A 23,911-nucleotide genomic window follows, 5' to 3' on the forward strand; every position below is an offset into this window, starting at 1 on the left:
TCCCTTCCTCCTCTTTTTTGGGTTCGGCCAAGAGCTCTATTTATAGAACTCTGGCCATGCCCTTTGCTTGAGTAAGTGGCATAGGGCTCGGCATAGAGGTGCAAGCACGAGCTCCTTACCCATTTTATTTTCTGTCTTATCCGACAAAGGTAGGGCACGATGGTTAGGAGTATAGCGTGTGGTGGTTTAGGATGTATGATGGGGTGGATAAGGTCTGCAAGATATGGGTGATCAGAGGGGTAGGTGGCCAGTGGTGCCATGCAAGGCACCACTGCCATCAGCCCCTTTTTTTCATTTTTTTAATTTTATTTTTATTTTTTTGTATTTTGTATTTTTTTCTCTTTTTTATATATTTTTTAATTTAATAAAATAAAGAAAATAAAATGCAAGCTAGGCCTAAAGAACAAAATGGGCTTCGGGCCCAATCGAAATAAGACTTTAGGCCTAGTTGAATTGAAATCGAGCCTGAAGCCCAATTAAATTAAAATCGGGCCTGAAGCCTAATTGAATTGAAAGTGTGTCTTTGCCCGATAGCCTGAGAACTATTAATTAAAATCCAGACAAATTTAGTGTCTACACATAGTTTACAACTTCTCTCTCAATATCAACATGTCTTGCAAAGACTGACTTGTTAAGAATGTAAATTGCTGAAAGCTATATCCATAGTAGGTAGATAGTGTTGGACCCAATCCAAGGCCTTAGACCCATCCATGCCTTTCTTTTCAAGCAACTTTTATGAATATCCGATTTTTCAATTCTTACATATTGAAAGAACCATCAGATGATACTTCAATCTCTACAATCATTTTCTGTTTCGTTTTATCCTGTAAATTAGTCATATACAACTACCAAGTTTAATGATTAATTGATAATATGTTAAAAAAAGTAAATATTTACTTTCTGTTAAAATAGATGTTACAAATTATCACAATTTCTTGTGTTTTGATTTCATGTAAGATCCATATTTTTTTTGTGTTATGCAAAAAAGTTCCACATGTCCAATTTTACCACCCATCTCAATCTCTTCTACAAAAAGATATGTTATTTGATAGGATACATATCAATCGTAACTTATTCATACATATCAAGCCTGTCAATCAAGTTCAAAAATTTTGAATAATTTTAATATCATGTATTTATATTTTGGTCTCTTAACAACACAATAGTCTTAAACAAACGTAAACAATAAAAACATTTTGACATTTCACACATATCGATATGACAACCAAATTCAATTATTTAGACAAGTTTAATATCAAGGATTGAAGCCATTCAAACTGTTAAAAGCTATCCAAAAGTTTAATTTGTATTTTTGCCTTTTAAAGGTAAAAAAAGTCACAAATAGACATAAACGACAACTCTTTCACCCATATTAATCATAGAAACCAAGTTCAATCAATCAGACAATTTTAATATCAAGTATTGAAGCTATCCAAACTGTTTAAATAGAACAATAACAAAAAATTTGTAATTTTACCTAAATAGATGTAAACAATAACTTTTTCATACATATTATTTATCTTAACTAAATTCAAAACTTTCGATAAGTTTAATATCATATATTGAAACTATCAAAACTATTAAAATGGTACAATAACTGTTAATTTGCAAATTTACCTTTTAACAACACAAAAAGTTCATTCATTGGAATAAGTTTAAAATCATAAACTTGCTATTTCTTTTTGCTTTCTTGCAAAACTTTTTGATCCACTTGTGTGGCTATATTTCTGTTGCTTTTTGTTATCAATCCCAATTTGTTCTCTTTCCTGTCATAAAAAATAATTGGGTATGTCGTAAAAATACAAATATTACCAAATTAAAGCATAAAACACTTTCATTATTTCATTATACTATACAAAGTTATAAATTAGTACCTCTTTTTCTTTATAACCAAAATCTAACTAATTGTTTATATTGTCACCTAATCACATTACGTGGTAGATTTTTCATCGCTGCCTATATAGTTGTATTTAGATCGGAATACTTATTCTTCAAATTATGCTTATAATCTTTCCATTTCTTTCCTAATAACTTAAGCATAAATGAAGTTGGTATTCAATAACAAATCTTGACTGTAATAATACAAAAAAGAAAAGTTTAATCAATAAACCAAATTTAAAATAATTAACTTTTTATATGTAATTAATTATACTAATACCTCAATAAAGTTTAAAGCATCGCCTTTACTTCTACTAGAACTTTATGCCATGTTTCATAATGAATAGGCAACTTCATTCCATTACGGGTAAGCATACCTAGAAATCCAGTCAATAGTTGAGCCTCATCACCAATTGGTTGCCTATCAGAGTTTGCAAACACTACAATATGCTCGTTTAGAGGTAGTGCAAACAATTCCTTCAAAGTTGTTCAGACTCTGGTCCTTCATTGACCATTGTTATCAACTATAAAAATTAAAAAAATAAATTTGTAAAATGGCAATGCTTTTATCATTATAATTAATTTCTAAATATGGGGTATATGATACCTGCATTCAAATTTAAAAGCATAATCAATTGTCGAGATACTATCTAAACCTAGACCTCTCATATTGTCAGATTAAATATTAGTTGAAGGGTTAGCAGTGATTGAGTTAGATCTGACAGTATGTTCATTCCCCTTCAAAGGATTCAGTCCATCACCAATGTCAATAGGTGCCGCAGACGGTTCTAAACTAATATATCTGATATGTATTCTTTTCAATCTACTCCTTCATATTGTAGCTTATTTGCATCATAAAAGTGAATACATAAAAAATATTAGTTTAGAACATATATAAAGACATTGAGAAGTTAAGAAATCATAACCTACGATACAAAAAAAATATATCGATTTAATTAAATCAAAAGATAATGTATGATTTACAATACAATAAATATACAATAGCGAATATGACATTAATTACATACAATCATTTATTACATTACGCCTTAAACACTTAAATTACAAAATATAGATGATCCATCATGGTTCATAAATGTCTTTATTAACATCTTCGCAGACCCACTGAGCGTAGGTACTGGAGGTATTTTCATCAAAGTTTTGTTCAGCAAAAGGATAATATTAGTTTCATGTTCAACATCATCTCTTGTATCTAACCTCATCTCAAATAAGTCTCTAAGTGTGTTTTGAAGAACAACAAACCAACCTAATTCTTTGGGATCTTTAGAATAAAAAACGTGTTTGACTTGAGATGAAAAAAACATAAGCTTCATTGATGAGTTGTTATCCAGTATGAATTAATCGAGAAAAATTCACAAGTGTAAATCCATACTGATTTTTCTTAATACCTCTCATACTATTCACATCAGCCCAATCACACCGAAATAAGATAATTTTTCACTTGCCATAATAATCCAACTCAATGATGTCATTAATCGTGCCATAATGTCAACATTTCCCTCTAAAGAGTTTATGTCCTTAGCATTACAATAGCTAATAGTTGATGAAGTAACAACAACTCTTGAATTTTGTGTACTGCTAAATCTCTTACGGGATTTAGTGTGAAATCTAAATCTATTGATGATTAAACCTTTGTATCATTTCACAATCCTGTTTGGACCTTGTAAAAGACACTTCACCTCTTTACTAACAAGCCTTCCACTCCAAACTTATAAAAGTGTAATAAATATATATGTTTTTAATGTTAGTTATACCTTAAGCATTCTATGTAGATTTCTCATAAAGGGAAGTATGGCATTACTTACAGTTGCTCCTATGCATTCATGAAAGTTTTCGATGAACAACTTATCAAGCTCTCGACGATTTGATCATCGATAATGTGCAGAAGCACTCAAATTATTTCTATTCTCATTACAAAGCATCATGATAAAGTATTAACAATAAAAAAATACAATAAATTATGCTTAATGTAGTGAATAACTTCCTTGCTAAAAAACTGACATGCAAGACGATTCAATAGAGTCATGATGAAAAAGAACATATCGATGTGCTTGTGCCTAAGATTTATCATTTAACTCCACCATTTCAGCTTTGCCTATTGGTTGTCCAAAACTTTGAAAACGATAGTTGTAGGCAGAGTCATATTGTTGCATACCAATATTTCTCGATGGTTTATTAAATCTCGTTTCAACATCTTCCAAATAACAAGAACAAAATGTCATACACTCTTCTGCTAAATATCTTTCAGCAATAAAACCTTTCGGATAGTGTTTGTTACGACAATAAGACTTTAACATCCCCAAAAACTTATCACATTAAACATTAGTCATATATCTTTTTAACTAGAATGGCATGATCATCAATCTATTATTCATCATTGAAGGTGTTTTTGACCAAAAATGCTTTCAATAATCCTTTAATAAAAACGTTGAAGTAGTTCAGTCGGTTAAAGTATACGTTTATTAACCATAAAGTTGTAGGTTTAATTCATTCCTCTAGCATTTTGAGGGTTTTCCAAGATATTATTTAAGACATTTTTTGCCAAAATATGTCTCATAATCTACAATGTCTAGACACCACCTTTTTATACAAAAATACCAAAATATCATTATTAATATTGTCATAACCATTTTTCGTTCAAAGTATTGTCATCAATATTTTGTTAATTAAGTGTGATTAGCTATTTAAAAAAATTAACCTTTCAATAAATTCTAAAATTAATTAATCTGTACTAAAAGGATATTGTGGTCTGCAAAATCAATATTTAGTTTGAGTATGGTTACACATGAAAAATGTGTCAACACCCTTACAACATTTATCCAAAAATGATACTAATTAATCTTATACGATCCTAAAATGATCTTGACTAAAATGGTCTTTTATTCAAAACTTGTATCAATTTTATTTTTATTTAATTCATATTTAAATATTAAAAATTTTCCCAATTCTTTTCAAGCATTTTCGATGTAACTTAAAAAATTTGCTCACTTTCATGAAAATCACTTATTCTTTTGAATGAACTTTATGGTTGATTTATTTTAATATTTTATAAGCATAATAAATCAAATTCTCTTACCGGAACATTTTTAAAGTCTTCCCAACATTTTTTGGTATGATTTTAAAAAATTCTTTATCAAAAAATTTCAAGAAAATCTCCTATCACGACTTCATTTTAGTTTTATCATTGATGAGAGATTAATTTACATTGAAAACTTATTAATTAATTATTATGTTAGATAAAAGAGTAAATGAAGTTTTATTGGAATAATTCCAAAATTCTCCAACACCCTTGATAAAATTAAAAAAAAAAAAAAAACTAGGAATTTTCAATAAAATCATTACTTTTGATTTGATTTTAATTTTATTATTGAAAATTTTTAATTTATTTTTTAATTTTATTATTTAATATTTATTATTCAAAGTAAATAGAAATTTCTTTTAGTGGAAAATTCTAAAACATTTCTAACATTTTTAGAATATTTTGAAAAATTCCTTAGCTACAAATTTTAATAAAATCACTACTTGCAAATTTATTTTAATTTTGAAGAGGATTTCATTTAATTTCAAAGATATTTGAACATTTTAACAAAAATGTATGAAAACCTTTTATTACAAAAATTTTCAAAAATGTTTCTAACACTTTTGAGAATAATTTTTTTGAGAAAATACGATGTTTAGAAATTATGAATAAAATCATCACTTATGGTTTTATTTTATTTTCATATTTAAACAATCTTATTATTTTTCAAATTTTATAAATTAATCATTTAATATTTTATAAAAAAAAATTTGTTGGAAAATTTTAGAAAATTCTACTAACCCTTTTAGTAAAATTTTTGAAAATTCCTCACCTAATAATTTTCAATTAAATCACCATTGTGATTTCATTTTTATTTCATCATTGCAAAATTTTTGCTTTTTGTATCAGTTCTTAAATAATTACAAATTTTTATTTAATTAGTTGAAAATTTCACAAAATTCTACCAATACTTTTGGTAACATTTTTGGAAAATTCCTTATTTAGAAATTATCAATAAAACCACCACTTGAGTTTTTATTCTAATTTCATTATTTTATTATTTTTTAAAAACATTTTTTATTTATAATATTTTATTTATATTTATTACTAAAAATGAAGTCTTAATTTTTATTTTATTTTAATTTTCAAACACCAAATAATTAAAAAATATTTCATATTAATCGCAGATCAAACAAATCACCCCTGTTAATGAACTCATTGCAGTAGAGAAAACCTAGCATAAAGTCCATTTCCAACTTCACATGGATAAATAAGCACCACTCATTCTTTGAAAACTCCAGAATTTCACAATACTTGTCTGCTATATAACAAGGGACAAAAGCATTCAAACTGCTATACTTGTCTGCTATTCATCAAAGCTTGCATGTATGTCTTTTGAATACCAGTCCCTCCATCTCCTTTTTCTATCTCACTAATGTTCCTATCACCCACCGCAATGCCCGAATTGTTATCCACCACCATCCCCTGATTCCTCACCCCTTCACTTGTCTCCAATATTCACTTCTTCCATTAAACCTAGCCATATTAACCCCAGCGCGAAAATCCAGAATTCACGATCCATTTAGCCTTTCAACTTCTCTCCTTGCTATATCTAAATCTTCAAAGCGAAAAAAAAAAAAAAAAAAAAAACCCAAATCTTCTCCCCCTTTCGCTTGTCTTTTCTGGAATGAACACACCTACAACCAAACCATGATATTGCAAAATCTGCCACAATCATCTCAAGTGGACTTTTGGAGGCATATTGTTCACAAAAACAGTCGCTACTTCCTACAAACCCCGAAAATATTGATTCATCAGCTTTCGTTAAAAACGTTACTTCTACTGATACAATATTAACTACTTTGCTTCGTACACCATGCGGTACTTGCATAAATATTTTCATTACTTGTTTATAAAGGCAGAACGTACTACTTAATTTATTTGTTTAAAAAATAAAATAAAAGCCAATTAAAGAGGTTTTTTTCTGACGAGATGCTTTCAGTTTGCCCAGGTTTTTTTAAATGGTTATTCAAATATGTTATTTGAGACTCCAAGCTAGATAATAATAATAAAAAAAATACTGATAAACTTTTGCACTCTTGAACTCAACGTATAAGATTCCAATTCTCTTTTCTCAAAATCGTATCAAACCATGAGACCAAGCAGGATTACTTTTTCATTCTATAAATTTAAAACTATAGGAATTCACGCATTTTTTTTCTATAAATCACCATTCCTACCGGTTTGGTTATGGCCAGCCTACTTGGCATTTTTTTCTATGAAGCAAGCATGCATGTAACTAAATGACAATTTGGATCTGCCGGCTTTTTATATGAAAATTGATTGTTGATCAGGGCTTTCATTGCTCACAATTCACAAAACTCATAAATATGGATTGTAATTGTAATGCCAAAAAATTTTTAATATAATATATCATACACGTTTATGTAAAAGTAAAACTTTTAGATTAGATATTCATTTTAAGATTCAACGTTTACTAAATTCTTTATTTTAGAATACTATGTTTTTATTTCTTTCAGATTAATAAATGCTTCACTTTAAAATAGAACCTTTTTTTTTTCAATCTAGAATGCAACCTTTTTATATTTATCTATTTATAGACATTTATGGAAAAAAAAATTAATGATTACCATTAAAAGGATTAGCATTTACCATGCACTACTAGAAAAAATTGTTTTAGCAACCATTAACGTTGTTACAAAATGATAACTTATCGTTGCAAAAACATTTTCATAGCGGGAGAAAGTCGTTGTAAGATCGTTGCCATTATCTCTATTGTTAAAATTATACGCAACGATTTTCATTATATTAAAAATCTTTTTAAAAATGTTTACTACAATTTTTTCTCATAAATAAATAAATTATGTTTAAGCAATTATTTAATACAATTGTCAAAATTTTCTTTTAACAACCATTTATTTAGTTACCAAAACTTTTATATAATAACATTATTTTGGTTGCCTAAAAATTGTTTACAACATAATATTTTTTGTTGCAAATCATCTTTGGCAACAATTATTCTGTCATTACAATAATTAATTTAATAATAACAATAACTGTTGCAAAAAGTTCAAATAAGCAACGATTATAAAAAATCTTTGCAAATGAAATGAGATTTTGCAATGATATTTTCAGCCATTGCTAAATAATTTCATTTAAGGTTTTCCATGTGAAAGTTGCTTCAATTAACAGTAACCAATAACTTCTTTTTCATCAATGTTTTTAAGTGGATAAAATGGAAAAAGAATGCATCTTAATGTTAAAGAAATAAAGATTAAAAAAAATGCATTGGCAGCCCATATGTTAATTTTAATATTAAGTCTTTGTCTCACACTGCCTTCAACCAAGAAAAGTGAGGAAAAAGGGGCATATAAGTAAACTTTAGTGGATTGCCATCTTATCTCTATATAAGCCATTGTTCTCTTTGAACTCAAAAATCATAAGCTTAGTTTCCTGCCCTTGAGTTCCCGGTCGGGAAACAATCTCTTCTGTTTTGCTTCACCAAATCTTCTTTGAGCATTGGAAAAAACTCATTGAAGTTTCTCCAGATATTACCCCTTCTGTTGTTGACAAGTGCTCCGATCAGGTTGATTCCAGAAATCTAATACTACTTGTTTGTATGTTTCATGTTGCAGCTGCTTTCTCCTTGCATATTTTCAGTGCATGAGGTCATGGAGAAAACCCCAGACTGTATAATTCTTTTAAACATCAGATTCCAATGGCATTTTTTATTGTTTCTTATAAGATATAACCATAATCCTATTTGCAAAAGTTTCTTCGGGAAAATTACTTACTATTCGTTTGAGGTTTTCCCCTTACGTGTCCAACTTATTTACTTCAAATCATCGGTGCTTCATTCAAGTAAACTTTGCCGTTTTTTATGTAATCCTGATATTTTTATCTCCATGCAACAGTGCCAATTATTGTCTTGAAATTTGAAATCATCATCATCTCCCATAGTATCAACTGTAATAGCTTAGTTTTGATTTAGAAGAGAATGTGGAAGCTTAAGACAGCAGAGGGTGTAGACGGGCCATACTTGTTCAGCACAAACAACTACGTCGGCAGGCAAACCTGGGAATTCGACCCTGACGCTGGTACCCCTGAAGAGCGAGCCGAGGTTGAAGAGGCTCGCCAAAATTTCTACAAAAACCGCTTCCAGGTCAAGCCAAGTGGCGACCTCCTTTGGCGTATGCAGGTATCTATCGTCTCTCTGTATGAACACAAAGCTTCTTCTTTTTCGAGAGCAAAATTAAGGGACCTATTTTCTGATAACTTCCATGTTAAATGTTTTTATATTTTAGTCATTTTTAGTTTTTAGTGTTTTCTGATAACTTCCATGGGATCCTAAATGTTGCTTTTTGTTTTCGATTTAAACTCCCATTTTGTCCTTTTTTTGTTGGTTTTTGGTTCCAAATATTTTGGGATTTTTCCTTACATATCATGACAATGCCTTAAAGGCCAAAAGAGTATTTGTTTTTGTTGGCAAGGAATTTAATGTTGTAATAACGATAAGCAGCCCAACAGTTTCTATTTTTCTTTTCTTTTCTTCTCTTTCTTTGAAGTTCTGAACCGGAATCCAACAAGAAATTCCCTCCTTCCTTTGCCTTTTATCATTTTCTATTACCTTTTATACAAGCTTTATTTGAATTAGTAGATTTTCTTTCTTGTGGACCTCGATCGCCAACTCAGCCCAGCCATCTTCTCAAAATATTGGGGATTATGTGAAGCTTCTCTCTCTGACTTCTATTTGGTCCTTTTCCATCTTCGTTCTAAAACTGGCACTGGCTCTTCTCTTTTATTATTTTTCAAGTTTTATGTCATTTCTCTGTATGGTGTTGAATGGTTCAAATTATATTTTTAAGTTCTCATGCATGTGGACATTTTTACTAATTATCAAAATAGGTCACCTTTTTAACTTAAAAGTTTAATTTAATGAGTTCATATAGTAGAAAAAATAAAATGACTGGATCTTGTTTTTATTTATATTATTTAAGCCTTCTTTTACGACAACTGCTGGTGCCCAACCCTTCTTTGACAGGATCGATTGCATAAAATTTCATTTTCATATGCTCCTGTTAAATAATTTAAAATTCGAAAAAAAAGGGAAAAAAATCAATATATATAAATAAGAAAATTTTAAACTATCAAAAAAAATATTTTAAAGAAAAAAATTTATGTATTTTAGTCTGATTCTTGAGATTATTATAGCTCATTTTTATTTCTTTTAATTTGATTTTTATATAAAATTAGGAGCTTAAATACAAAGAACAAAAAGCTGTAGTATTGAAAGTAATTTGGCGATGCATATGATGAATATTTATAACTTTGTTTGACTTAAAATATCGCAGTTTCTGAGGGAAAAGAATTTCAAGCAAACTATAGCAGCAGTGAAAATTGAGGATGGTGAGCAAATTTCGTATGAAAAGGCCACAACAGCACTGAGGAGGGCTGTACATTTCTTCTCAGCTTTGCAGGCTAGTGACGGTCATTGGCCCGCAGAAAATACTGGTCCATTGTTTTTCCTTCCACCCTTGGTAAGCACCCTTCACTCCTTTCGTATGTAGCCTCTTGGCTCCGTTAGTTAATGTATAGTTACAAGTGATGATGCAATTTTTAACTGTATCAAGTCCCGCCTAGTTGGCCAGTGTACATTCAATCACCCAACTGGCTTCCTCCTAAATGTAAACCTGTCTTTTATTGTATAGAGTACTAGTAATTCCTATCGTGTTTTGAATAAAAATTATGCATTAAAATTTATGTTAACACAAAAAATATTAAATTTTATTTTTTATTTTTATTAAATTTATATATGATTTTTTGTAAAAATTTTAAATTTTGTTTTTTTCTTTATATTTTTATAATTTTCGTATCGTATTATATCTACTCTATATCAAAAATAATTATAAAAAGAAACAGAAGGCACTTTAAACCATACCAGGTGCGAATAGGTACTAGGAACTTCAATTAATCATCTGTAGTAACTGGCAGGTAGAGTAAGAAGTTACCATTTTTAGGAGAGGACAATGTCCAACAAAACAAAAAATCTGTAGCAAACTAGCTAAAATATGAAGCTAACTGTGACTTGTCAAACAACCGTAACCATATGCAAATGCTAATCACCGATGTTAATAAATGAAAATTGCAGGTCTTCAGTATGTATATTACCGGACACCTTAACACCGTTTTTCCCCAAGAGCATCGTAGAGAAATCCTTCGTTATATATACTACCATCAGGTACACACTCTTGATTGTTACTTATTATTATCATTATTAGTATAAATATATACAAGTAAATTGAAGTATTTATATGAAGGTGACGGGTTTGGTGAGATGCAGAATGAAGATGGTGGGTGGGGATTGCATATAGAGGGTCACAGCACCATGTTCTGTACTGCTCTTAGCTACATTTGCATGCGTATTCTTGGGGTAGGACCCGATGGCGGACAAGACAATGCTTTTACAAGAGCCCGCAAGTGGATTCTTGACCATGGCAGTGTCACTCACATGCCCTCTTGGGGAAAGACTTGGCTTTCGGTAAGTATGATGCACATATTTTACAAATTGACTTCCAGAACTTGCCCACATTGGGATACACAGAAAACCAAAGAATCTGTACCAAATACATTGAATTAAGGACAAATGTTTGCTAATCACACAATGTTCTTTTGCTGTAGATACTTGGTGTTTTTGACTGGTCTGGAAGTAACCCAATGCCCCCTGAGTTTTGGCTCCTTCCTTCTTTCCTTCCTATGCATCCAGGTTAATTTGCATGAATTAATTTCTTTTCAGTGTTCTAAAACTTTAGTATCACTATTATCAGTTCATATTACCTTTCGAATGCGCAGCTAAAATGTGGTGCTACTGTCGTATGGTGTACATGCCTATGTCATATCTATATGGCAAAAGGTTCGTGGGGCCAATCACCCCTCTCATTGAACAATTGAGAGAAGAACTCTACCTTCAGCCGTACAATGAAATTAAGTGGAAGAAAGTACGCCATTTATGTGCACCGGTAAGTTTATCTTTGTTGTCTGCAAACTGCAAAGGCATTTGAACCACGCTACAATTAAGCTCTTAAAACATTGATAAACAATTTGTTATTACAGGAGGATATCTACTATCGACATCCTCTGATTCAGGATCTGATGTGGGATAGTCTATATATATGTACCGAGCCTCTGCTTACTCGTTGGCCTTTGAACAAGTTGGTCAGGGAGAGGGCTCTTCAAGTAACAATGAAACATATCCATTATGAAGATGAGAATAGTGGATACATCACCATTGGTTGTGTGGAGAAGGTAATTTTGCAATCATAGTTAGTTGAAGGAAATAGGAATATTCAGGTTGTTAAAATTCAATCCATATAATATATGGCTATTTGATTGCTATCGTTCTGGTGCCCTTGAATGGAATAGGTGTTATGCATGCTTGCCTGTTGGGCTGAGGAGCCAGGTAGTGATTATTTTAAAAAGCATCTTGCTCGAATCCCGGATTACCTTTGGGTTGCTGAAGATGGAATGAAGATGCAGGTTTGTTCACATGCATTCTCGAAATTAACCATATTTATTGATTTAGTGCTGACAGAGTTGGTAACAAGGGAAATTCTTGCAAGCTTTGATTTTCCTTCAAAGATTTCTTTCAAGTGCTGATTTAACACATTATATTGGTCCGCAGAGTTTTGGAAGCCAAGAGTGGGATACTGGTTTCGCTATTCAAGCTTTGCTTGCTAGTAACCTTAACGACGAAATTGGACCTGTACTCAAGAAAGGACATGACTTCATCAAGAAATCTCAGGTTTAATATCGGCTTCATTTATCATGAAGTCATTTCCAATCCCTCTCCTTTTTTTTTTTTTTTGGTTCATTAAATATCAATTGAGAATAATTGTTATCTTCTGCTTACAATTGAATAGGTCAAGGACAATCCTTCTGGTGACTTCAAGAAAATGCATCGTCACATTTCCAAGGGATCTTGGACTTTCTCTGATCAAGATCATGGATGGCAAGTTTCTGACTGCACTGCAGAAGGATTGAAGGTAATTTCTTTAGTCTTAGTCAAATGCATGAAAAAAATTGAGTGATACATCTATTCTATAAATTCATCTTGCTTTAACAGATATTCCTCTATTTTGTAGTGTTGCCTGCTAATGTCCATGTTGCCACCAGAAATTGTTGGTGAGAAAATGGAACCTCAGCAGTTATATGATGCGGTCAATATTCTGCTCTCTCTGCAGGTAAGAATTTTCTCAATCTAGATTTTCAAGGATAGCTTTCACTTATTTTAACTTGTCCATTTATATAAGCTTCGACGCTTCACTTCTTGTAGAGCAAAAATGGAGGATTAGCTGCGTGGGAACCAGCTGGAGCTCAAGAGTGGTTGGAAGTAAGTGCTTAAGCATTGAAATGCATCTGTTAATTTTGCCAGAAATCTGTTAGAATATTAAACTACTTTTTATACTCTTTCTTAATTTTCATATATTAATGATGGTTCTTCTCTGTTGTTGGTCCTAGATGCTTAATCCCACGGAATTTGTCGCTGATATAGTCATTGAGCATGAATATATTGAGTGCACTGCATCTGCAATCCATGCCTTGGTTTTGTTTAAGAAGTTGTATCCTGGGCATTGGACGAAAGAAATCGAAGATTTTATTACAAACGCTATACGCTACCTTGAAAATGTACAAATGCCTGATGGTTCATGGTATGTTCTCTTCACATTCATAATTAATAGGAGTGTTATTATTGCTTTGAACGCATCAATAATCAATTATATCAACACTTAAACAGGTATGGAAACTGGGGAGTTTGCTTCACATATGGTTCATGGTTTGCACTTGGAGGGCTAGCAGCAGCTGGAAAGACATACACCAATTTTCTAGCTATGCGCAAAGGTGTTGAATTTCTGATCAGAACCCAAAGAGAGAATGGTGGCTGGGGAGAGAGCTACAAATCATGCCCTGACAAGGTAAATCTTTATGTTTACAAATCATTGAGATATGACAAATATTAATTTAATTAGTAAAATCTATGTGCTTGGTGATGCAGAGATATGTACCTTTGGAAGAAGGTAAATCAAACTTGGTGCATACTGCATGGGCTATGATGGGTTTGATTCATGCTGGACAGGTGAGTTTAAAAGTCTGTTGGTGAAGTAATGCCCATTGTAGCTGTCATGATCTTTCGTTCTATAGCTTTTGACTTTGAAAGTTTGAAACAGGCGCAAAGAGATCCAATGCCTCTTCACCGCGCTGCGAAGCTGATAATTAATTCTCAATTCGAAGATGGTGACTTTCCCCAACAGGTGCTAATTCTTGCTATAGCTTACTTGAAAATGCCTTTTAGCCAATAGATACATAGTCTGTTGATAGAGTGTCAGACTCTTAATTCCAGTGATTATGGTTCAAATTCCAATAGTCTCAGCTACAAAAAAAAAAAGGAAAAATACTTTTTAGTAGACTTTATGGAAATTCAAGTAGTAAATTTAGGCAACATGCTTGTTTTAAGCATTTAGGAAATATAATTTAATTTATTAATACATTGTACTATTATGTTCCTGCACCTAAACTTTTATCTAACAATTGAATCTTATTCCGACAGGAAATTACTGGAGTCTTCATGAAAAACTGCATGTTACACTATGCAGCATATAAGAACATTTTCCCACTGTGGGCACTTGCAGAGTACCGCAAACGTGTACCATTGGCTTAATCCCATGCAAAAGGGTTTGATTCATGAACTTCTGAAACTTTAGTGATCAAACAGGAAAGAAGTGACGGCTTATGGGGACTTGTTGACTCTGTTTTACTACCCTATACTCTTTTCTTTTGTATCTTTCACAATGGCTATTCATGAATGTACAAATATCAATGAGTTGATGTTCTATCCTACAAACGGAGAGGATGGAGCTTGTAAAATGGTATATCTTCAAATAATAAAAAATAATGGAGAAGTTCTCTTTTTTTTTTTTTCTCACTTTACTGTATATCAGCTTTGGTCACCATAACATTGCTGCAATCGCAACAAGCCAGAATTTTCAGCAAAATAAAATTTTATTCAAACATATTCAATGGAGAGATCCCTATATTGCACATGAAAGTGACCGATCAAAGTTTCTCGGTACCTTCCATCCTCCGCAATGAGAATAATGTTTCCCTTTTCATCTATCTTTGACTGAGGACTAAACAGCAAGAGACAGCAAACAGAACAAGAGAAGAACTATTAAAGTAAGGACACTGGACAGTAAAAGTTACTGTTCAAAACAAAAAATGTAACATTAATCCATGGGTAATATTATAAAATGTATAGCAACAGTTCATGCTAACAATTACTGAAACGATCTAGTGCATCATTATACAAGCTCTCCTTTCAACTGAGAATGCAACATGCGATTGGGAACTTTCAATTTAAAATTAATATGAAAATGTTTTAGTTTTCGAAAAATTTATTCCCGGAAAAAAGGTAAATTTTTTAGGTTGGTATATTCTCAACCATAATCCTTTATACTCCAAAACAAATTATTCTACACATTAACCCACTTTGGGCAGGCATTCGTATAAAATAATTTAAAAATTATCTCATAATCCTAAAATGATAAAATATTCTATTAAATTTAATAAGTGAACTATTTTGACAACCAAACACTTATATCAATTAATAAAATTTTTTTCAAATCGAAAAATTTCATTAATTGTACAAAATTCTCAATTTGCATCTTCAACCTCAATGTATGCAATGAACTATTCTAACTAAGATACCAAATCAAGATGTATCTCATTAAGTCCTATAAACGGTGTATATTACTTTTAAACCTGGGTCTTGAACTTGATTAAAAGCTTTTTTTAATTACTTAATCAATTATGCACGTAAAGTTTAACTCAATAGTACATAAATATTATGACTTATCTAGGGAGAGTACCTATTACCATTCTACTCCTAGCATACTAAAATATTTTATTGTAATATAAAATAACTAAAATCATATGCATAACATATCGTACTTACTAACTAATACATAAATGTCACACAATAAATATTTTATGCAATTTAAAAATTCTAAAAAAATAATAAAAAATTAGAAGTAAGATTCTAAGCATGCTCGAAGAAATAGGAGCAAAAACAAACATTAAACAAGCCCACACACCACTCCTAGCACATGGGCATCGTTTGGCATCGTGGGATGGTCATCTTCAACATCTAGTTGGGTTGACCGAACGTAACTATAGTGGTTCTTCGACCTGTTAGGGTCTGTTGGGGATTGTCTCCTTTTTTGATGCATTTTTCTTGGTCTTTCCATCAAATTGAAATGTCAAAACTTCAATCAAAATGTTTTTCTATTGAACCCATACAAAAATATGCATCAAAAGCCAACAAAAACTGGATTAAGTAACAAAAAATTTTGGATCACATAAAACCCATATTCAACCCGTTTTTCTTTTCTTTATATTTGGTCATGTACATCAACATTTTATGAAATTAAGTTCTTTGATTCAAGTTTATAACACATGAGAAACATCATCCATGGATTAATTTCGGATTAAATACATAAAATGTTGATATTTTAGTCCAAACAATAATTTGAATTAAATGTTAAAACCAAAAACTTTCAACCCTAATTTCTCTCTCCATACAAGAAATTAGAAAACGATCATTATATGGTTTTAATCCTCTTTCAGAGAGAAACAAAAGTGCTCAATCAATTTCAAAAAATAAAGATCAAATTTTAAGATTCCATTAACAACTTAAATTTTGCCCCAAATAAGCAATCCATCCAAAAATAACTTAACTAACCTAATTTTAGGATTTTAATATCACACAACCTAGGTTTGATACCACATGAAATGTCTAACCCAAGATCAATGTGTAAAAATTAGAACATCATAATTAAATAAAGAGATTTGGTATACCTATTTGGGTGGTCATGATGAATTTGCAAAAGTAAAATGATTCATAGAATGGCTAGGTCTTCTTCTTTGCTCTTCTTTTACTGGTAACACTCAATGGGTAGTTATCATAACTCATAGAAGTGAAAAGGAGACCTTAGCTTAATTAATTAAATAACCCTAAAAACCTCCCCATCAAATGTTTACTAAGCCAAAAACCTACACAATCGCCAAACTATACTAATCCAATAAGATGCGTAAAGACCATACTTAGGTAACAACATTAAATTATTTGGGCTCTCATGCTTGTCTCATATTAGGACTAAATTTATTAGTTTATTTTATTATTGGGTTTATATTTGACATATTATCATTTTATATATTTTATACACTATCAGTGAATCAGATAATGTCAACTTATTAATGACTAAGTTTTTTTTTTAAAAAAAATTTTGTATATTTATTCTAAGGGTTGATATTAACACATTAATGAAATGACATAATCTGATTCACTAACAGTGTATAGTGTCATAATAGTTTTGGGGATCATTAGATGAATTTCAAAACAAATGGAGTCGCCACCAATCTTTTTGGCTAGATGTGATTGGTCATCTATTAAAACTTTTTAAAAGAAAATTTTAAACTAATTAAAACTTTATCAAAAAGATAATTTTTTAAGTTTGCAAAAACAATTTGGGTTCAAGAGTCAAATAAGCATGGGGAAAGATTATCACTCCTATAGTGCCTTTTTAAAATGTTACCTATTAATTATGTGTTATCCTTTAATTTTGATGAAAAGGGTCTTAATTTTGAGTATTTAAAATTAATTTTCTCAATTTTTTTTATTGTAGTAATTTTAGTTTTTTTTTAATTATTTTTTTATTCGAGAAAATTACTAGAACTTTGTTATTGAAATAAATCTTAAAATGTCCTAATATGTTGGGAACATTGAAAGAATTTTTCTCACCTAAAGAATTCTCAAAAATCACTGCTCAAAGTTTTCAAATATCTCATCCTCAGTAGTTCATATTATTCTCAAAACCAATATTTTAAATGTATATAATAACAAAATACTTATAATTTAATCCGAATAATATTTTCTTCTCATAAAAATTTTTTCTCATTTCTTTATTAAAAGGTAATGAAAATATTTATTGAAAATTGTTCTAAATATCCCATTACTTTGGCAGCGTTTTTAGAAAAATGTTCTTACCTAGAAATTCCTAAAAAATTCCTAAAGAATCACTACTCAAATTTCTTTAAAATCTTATCTTAAAAATTTTTATTTTTTCATTTTTTTAATAATTATTAATTTTTAAATGTTATGCAATAATATAATTTATCTATAAATAAGTTTATGTCCTAAAATATGTATATTCTTATAAATATTTTATATTTTTTATCCTTTTTTTAAGAAAATTATTCAAATTAAAAAAAAATAAAAATCTTTATATTGAAAAAAGTTTCTAAATATTCTAATACTTTGATAATTTTTCAAGTCTTTTCTCATCTAATAAATTCTCAATTGTCACTACTTGAACTTCTCAGAGTCCCATTATAAGAAAAAATCTCATTTTCATTTTTTTTTACATTTAAAAATAGAAGTTTTCACAAAAATAAAAATAAATACCAATGACAATTTTTTAAGAATATTTATTTTTATAAGCAATATTATTTATTTCATTTGCATTTTATAAAATACTATTGACCAACTGTAAAACCTGTTAATAAAAAGCCAATAAAAAATTTAAGAAAATTATACCCAAACAAAACTTTCACATTGAAGCCCAAAATCATGTGTCCACTAAGCTAAAATTTGAAGCTTAGCTACCTCCAACAAATGATACAGGCGAATTAGACCTTAGAAGCTAGGTCACAGGTTCGAGTCAATTTGACCCAATATTTGCTTTCTTTTTTTTTTTTGTTTTTGGGTTTTGGTTGTCTATAAAATCAGAAAAAAACTTTATCTCATTGCAACTTCTCTTTAAAAAAAATCACTCTCAACTTAAAAAAAAAAAAAAAAAAAAACCAACAGCCTTTGTGGTTCCTAATTTTCAATGGTTAATAGTCGATCAAATTGCCTCTAGCCAGCAACGACATCATTTTCAACTCAAATTTCAACCAAAGCCTCATTTTCATGTCTTCTTCCTTATTCTAGCTTTGGTTTTCCCTAAATCAACCCCCGTTGTTTTAGATCTAAGCCAAAGTCCAAAACTTTAAACCACCACAAACCTTTCCTCCGCCTCCTGATCTTAATGAAACCAAAGTATGTTGGTCTCCTCCTTCTTCTACCCCTTTTCATCAATTTTGATCATCTATTAGTCTCATCGCCACCGTTAGCCTCCCTTTTACCATCATTTTTACCTTTTTTTTTGTTTACTTTTTGTTTTGTGCCAACGCTAAAGTTCCTCTTTTTGGGGAGGACTATGTTTTTTTTTTTTTTTTTTACTTTTTTGGTTGGGTATGGTTGTGGAAAAAATAGGGGTTGTTTGGTTGGATAGGGGTCATGACTGAGGGACGATATAAGTGGCTGTGGATAAGGATTTATGTATTTTTGGTTTTGTGAATGGGGCTTGGTACAAGGGAAAGAAAGGCTACTTTTGCGTGGTGGGGTTGTGCCAAGATAGATGTTGGTTCTAAGGAAAGTGAGGACTAGTGCTAATAAGATAGGAGTTTTGGAAAGGCCAGTCATGCTGGTGAAGGTTGAGATTTGAAAGACTGACGAGGCTCAGGTTTGGTGCGAGCAAAGATGATGATGAGGTACATGTGAGGGTGGAGCCGATCATGTGTAGAGCTCATGGTCTTGGTTCCTAGTGTTGGGAAAAGATGCGGAGACTTTTTGAATTTTTCCCTTCTATATCTATGAATAAAATCACATAAAACAATAAGAATTCAATGTTTCAACCAAACTTGTAGTTTGTAAAATATAGTCTGAAAATGCAAAATGGGGACTTTCACCAATTGTGGCATAAAGTTGCCCTTGGTACAATGGTTGCCGACCACTCCCATTTGTCTATTCCCCTTTTTTTTTATTATTCAATTTTCAATTAATTTAATTAATTTTAAATAAATAAAGAAATAAAAATAAAATTGGGATCTAAAATTTAATATGGGCCTAAAATTGGAGTTTGAGACCCAAAAAATTGATTTGAGCTTCCATTAGGCCTTCAAGCCCAATTGATTGAATTTTGATTCGAGACTAAACTGAATTGGACTTTAGGATTTGTAGTTTAAAATAGACTAGATTTTAATTTATATAAAATGATTTTAAAACAATTAATCTAAGACAATCTTGAAACACATTAATTTAATTAAATCATTCAAATCAAATGCAAAAAAATGATCAAAGTTGAATCGACTTAGGCAAAATTAGGTGTCTACAACAGCCTCTTTTTCTACATTACTGAGAATAAAAAATAAGGCAAAGATATGGACAACAATTTTGTTCGGATTAACAATTATAGGTTGTTCAATTTTTTTTTATATATTTTTTAGATTTTTTCTTGATTTTTCATTTTTTTTATTTTGTTTTTTATTTTTTTAATTAATGAATTTGGCCATTTGAAAATAAATTTAAAAACTATTTTAAATAACTTTTGAAAATAAAACAAGAGATCATACTCGAAGGTCTTACAAATCTTGAGACTAAAATAGATTCAATTCGAAAGACTTATAAATTTAGCCTGAAGAACTTAGAGACTATACTCAGAGTACTTAGAGATTATGCCTGAAGATCTTACAAAACTGAACATCTTTGAAAACTCCTCTTATCAAAAGCCTTGAAACTTTAAAATTTTAAAATATTTTTCCATAAAGTTTTAGAGATTACGCTGGAGGTTTTACAAATCTTGACATGTATGAAAGCTCATTTGATTAGAGGCCTGAACACTTTAAAAAATTAAAATATTTTGCTTGGAAGTCTTGGAGATTATGCTTGGAGGTCTTGGAGATTATGCTTGGAAGTTTTACAAATCTCAACATCTTTGAAAGCTTCTCTGACTAGAAACCTTGAAACTTTAAATCTTTAAAATATTTTGCCCAAAGGTCTTAGAGATTATGCGTGAAGGTTTTATAAACTTATCAAGTATGAAAGCTCTTCTGATTAAATGCCTTAAAAATTGAAAAAAAAAAAAACATTCTACCGAGAGATCTTACGAATTGTTTAAATCTTTGCCTGGAGGTTTTAGAAATCAAGTAAAAAAAAGCTAAGGTTTGCCCAAAAGTCTTTGGAAATCATTTAAAAATTTAAAATTTTACCCAGAGACTTTGGATATCATCTAAAGATTTAAGATTTTGCCTAGAAGTCTTGGAAATCATTCAAAATTTTAAAATTTTGCCCAAAGGTCTTAAAAATCATGTAAAAAATTTAAGGTTTTGCGTGGAGGGCTTTAAAAATCATTCAAAAATTTAAAATTGTACCTGGATATCTTTAAAATCATGTAAAAATTTGAAGGTTTTGCTCGAAAATCTTTAGAAATCATTCAAAAATTTAAAATTTTATCAGAGGTTTTAAAAATGATATAAAAAATCTGAGGTTTTGCCCAAATGTCTTTAGAAATCATTCAAAATTTTAAAATTTTGCTTGGAAGTCTTGGAAATCATATACTCATTTTCCTTTAGAATTTGAAATCTTTTCACTTAAAAATTTTCACTTTTCATTTCAAAAGTTTTTCATTCTTTACTTCAAAATATCTTGTCCCTTAGATTTGAAAAAATCTAATATTTTAATTTTGTCATTCAGAAGTGTTCCACACCATTTCTTATCTTGCATTTCAAAAGAACAAATTTTTCCTTTCTTGCCTTATTACCCAAATTTTGGCAAACATAATTTTGATGCAAAAGACTATTGAAATAATCATGTGAATCCAAACTTTACTTCATGCAAAATGGAAATGAATGCGCTATACGAATATGCAAATGTCTCTTTTCGAATGCAAATGCAAATGTCTTTTTCCTTATGCAAATGTTCATAAAAATGTAAATGTCTACTTTAGTTGTGCAAATGTGTTACAATGATACAGGTGTAAAGACCTTTTTTAATATGCAAATATAAGGATACAAATGCTAAACTCCTTAAAATAATAAAAATGTACATTGTTTTTTCATAATGCAAGTGTCTACATAAAGATGCAAATGCCAAAACTTTTTCATTTTTCAGATTCCATTTTTGCTAATTTCTTCTTAGCACTTCAATTTCCTCGCAAAAGAATCTCTTTTTCCATTTTCTTATGTCATTTTCTTTGTTCTTCCTTCTCATGGTATCTTTACCAATTTCTACCTTCTTTATTTTTCCAACATGCTTTTCTTGATTTTCCTTTCATTTTCTACAAGCTTTCATACAATCATGCAACACTCAATATGCCACATGTGTTTGGACTTAACAAGAAGATGCATCACCATTATAAAAAAAAAAAACATTTTTTCTTCTCTTTTTTTTTTCTTTTTCTACAACATCAATTATTCCATGAAAAAAAAACCCTTTTTTTTCCTGAATACAAACTGGTCTAAAGATTCTCACACTTTAATAATTTTCTCAAACATGATATTCTTGTTTTTCATAGAAAGTGTGACAAGTTATTCAAAATTTTCTCAAAAATGGTTAACACAATTTACCCCACATAATTAAATTTCTCAGTAAAAAAGGATGAAATATCTAAACAAATATGATCTTTGAAGTCTCATGGAAGTTGGTGTCCTTTATTAGAAATGAAAAAGGTGACAATTTTCTTTTCAAATGGATTGAAAGGTCTTAGCACATGGAGATTTCATTTCACTTAAAAAAGTTTCACCAACTAAATGAGGTAAAAAAAGATGTATACTTTTCCATAAAAATCCCATGAAAATCCAACATGTTGTGGCATTTCAATACACGATAAGGCTAACTATGAAGGGCTCAAAATTTTTGAAAGGTCATATAATGAAAAGGAAAGAAGGCTCAAATTTTCAAAACCAATATCTTTTTCTGCATTTCAAGCTTTTAAGGTCATAATACCTTTGGATCTTTTGAAAGGTATAAATTACCTTTGATTGGCATCTTATCTTAACATCAGAAGTGGCTTTAAGACCTTTCAAGTTTACTTTAGACTGTCCTTTTGTAGATTTTTCACCCTAAAGCCACATTCATCATTTCTTTCCTTTTTATCTTTTTTTTTTTTTGTTATTGCATCATGCACTCAAAAATTTAAACTTATCCAAAATGAGATAATGGTCTAAACTTGTAATTAGGTAATAATGGGAGAAAAACAAGGTTTTGGGTTTTATGTTCGTCTCATGAAAATAAGCTTTCCAATTTTAAGCAACCTTGTTTGATCCAATATAAACTTTTATTAGGATATAAGGTAGGCTAAGGCTCGTAGTTTTTAAAAAATAGGATATATAAGCTCAAAATAAGTGTTTAAGGGTGATTTAAACCAAAGATCATTCTTTGTAGAATTCATTTTGGGGCATTTATCTTGTTGTTTTCCCATGCTTTCCATTCAATCATTCATTTCTTTTTCTTTTCGTTTTTATTTTACTTTTCTTTTGTTTTTTTCCCATTTCCCATTTTTTCCTTTTTCTTTTTCCTTTGTCTTTTTTTCTCTTTTTTTCATTTTTTCCCTATCTCTATTTTTTTTTTGCTTTTTTATTCTTCTTATTTTTTTCATTTTCTCATTTTTTTTTATTTTTTTTCCTTTTCTTATTTTTTTTCACCTTTCTTTTTTTTTCCTTCGAGTGGATTCAAAACTTTAAAAATATTTTATCAGATATTTTCCTTCAACACATAAGATTTTTTCTTTATATTATACCACACTTAATCCTTAAATGCATCATTTTTTTACCCCTCAGTGTAGATGATGATCCTTGATCAAGGTTCATTATGAAAGAAATCTTATCAAGCTAAAAAAGATAGCAAAGGATAAATTTTTACATTGGTGAAAGGATGATGAAAATTGGTCATTTATCATTTCAAACAAAGTTGCTTAATTTTGAAGAGTGATTTTTTTCAACAAAACGAAGCTTGAAGAAAAAAATTTTTGTGCTTGGTCTCTTCTCTTTCTTTAAGACTTTCTTTGAATTCTGAAATTTTTCACAATCACTTTATAAACTTAT

The 23,911-nt window shown here is 30.1% G+C and overlaps 1 protein-coding gene across 2 annotated transcripts; it reads left to right on the top strand.

Annotated features, from left to right (window-relative positions):
• The first annotated feature begins 8,231 nt into the window (after positions 1-8,231).
• Positions 8,232-15,284, top strand: LOC111280380 (beta-amyrin synthase-like). Of its 2 annotated transcripts, XM_089757467.1 has the most exons (18): positions 8,232-9,137; positions 10,291-10,476; positions 11,088-11,177; positions 11,280-11,477; positions 11,618-11,702; positions 11,789-11,955; positions 12,050-12,241; positions 12,359-12,472; positions 12,618-12,737; positions 12,856-12,978; positions 13,078-13,176; positions 13,269-13,325; positions 13,454-13,644; positions 13,731-13,908; positions 13,989-14,069; positions 14,161-14,244; positions 14,541-14,636; positions 15,255-15,284. In XM_089757467.1, exons 1-18 carry the CDS (start codon positions 8,937-8,939, stop codon positions 15,282-15,284), a joined length of 2,292 nt encoding a protein of 763 aa, XP_089613593.1. In that variant the 5' UTR covers positions 8,232-8,936. The 2 variants fall into 2 exon arrangements, with proteins under 2 accessions (XP_089613593.1, XP_022723461.2); XM_022867726.2 differs by lacking the exon at positions 15,255-15,284 and having other exon boundaries at positions 14,541-14,764.
• The last annotated feature ends 8,627 nt before the right edge of the window (positions 15,285-23,911 follow it).

The sequence above is a fragment of the Durio zibethinus genome, chromosome 28 (assembly GCF_047325235.1).
Source record: "Durio zibethinus cultivar Kanyao isolate XHJ-2024 chromosome 28, ASM4732523v1, whole genome shotgun sequence".
NCBI classification, from domain to species: Eukaryota; Viridiplantae; Streptophyta; class Magnoliopsida; order Malvales; family Malvaceae; genus Durio; species Durio zibethinus.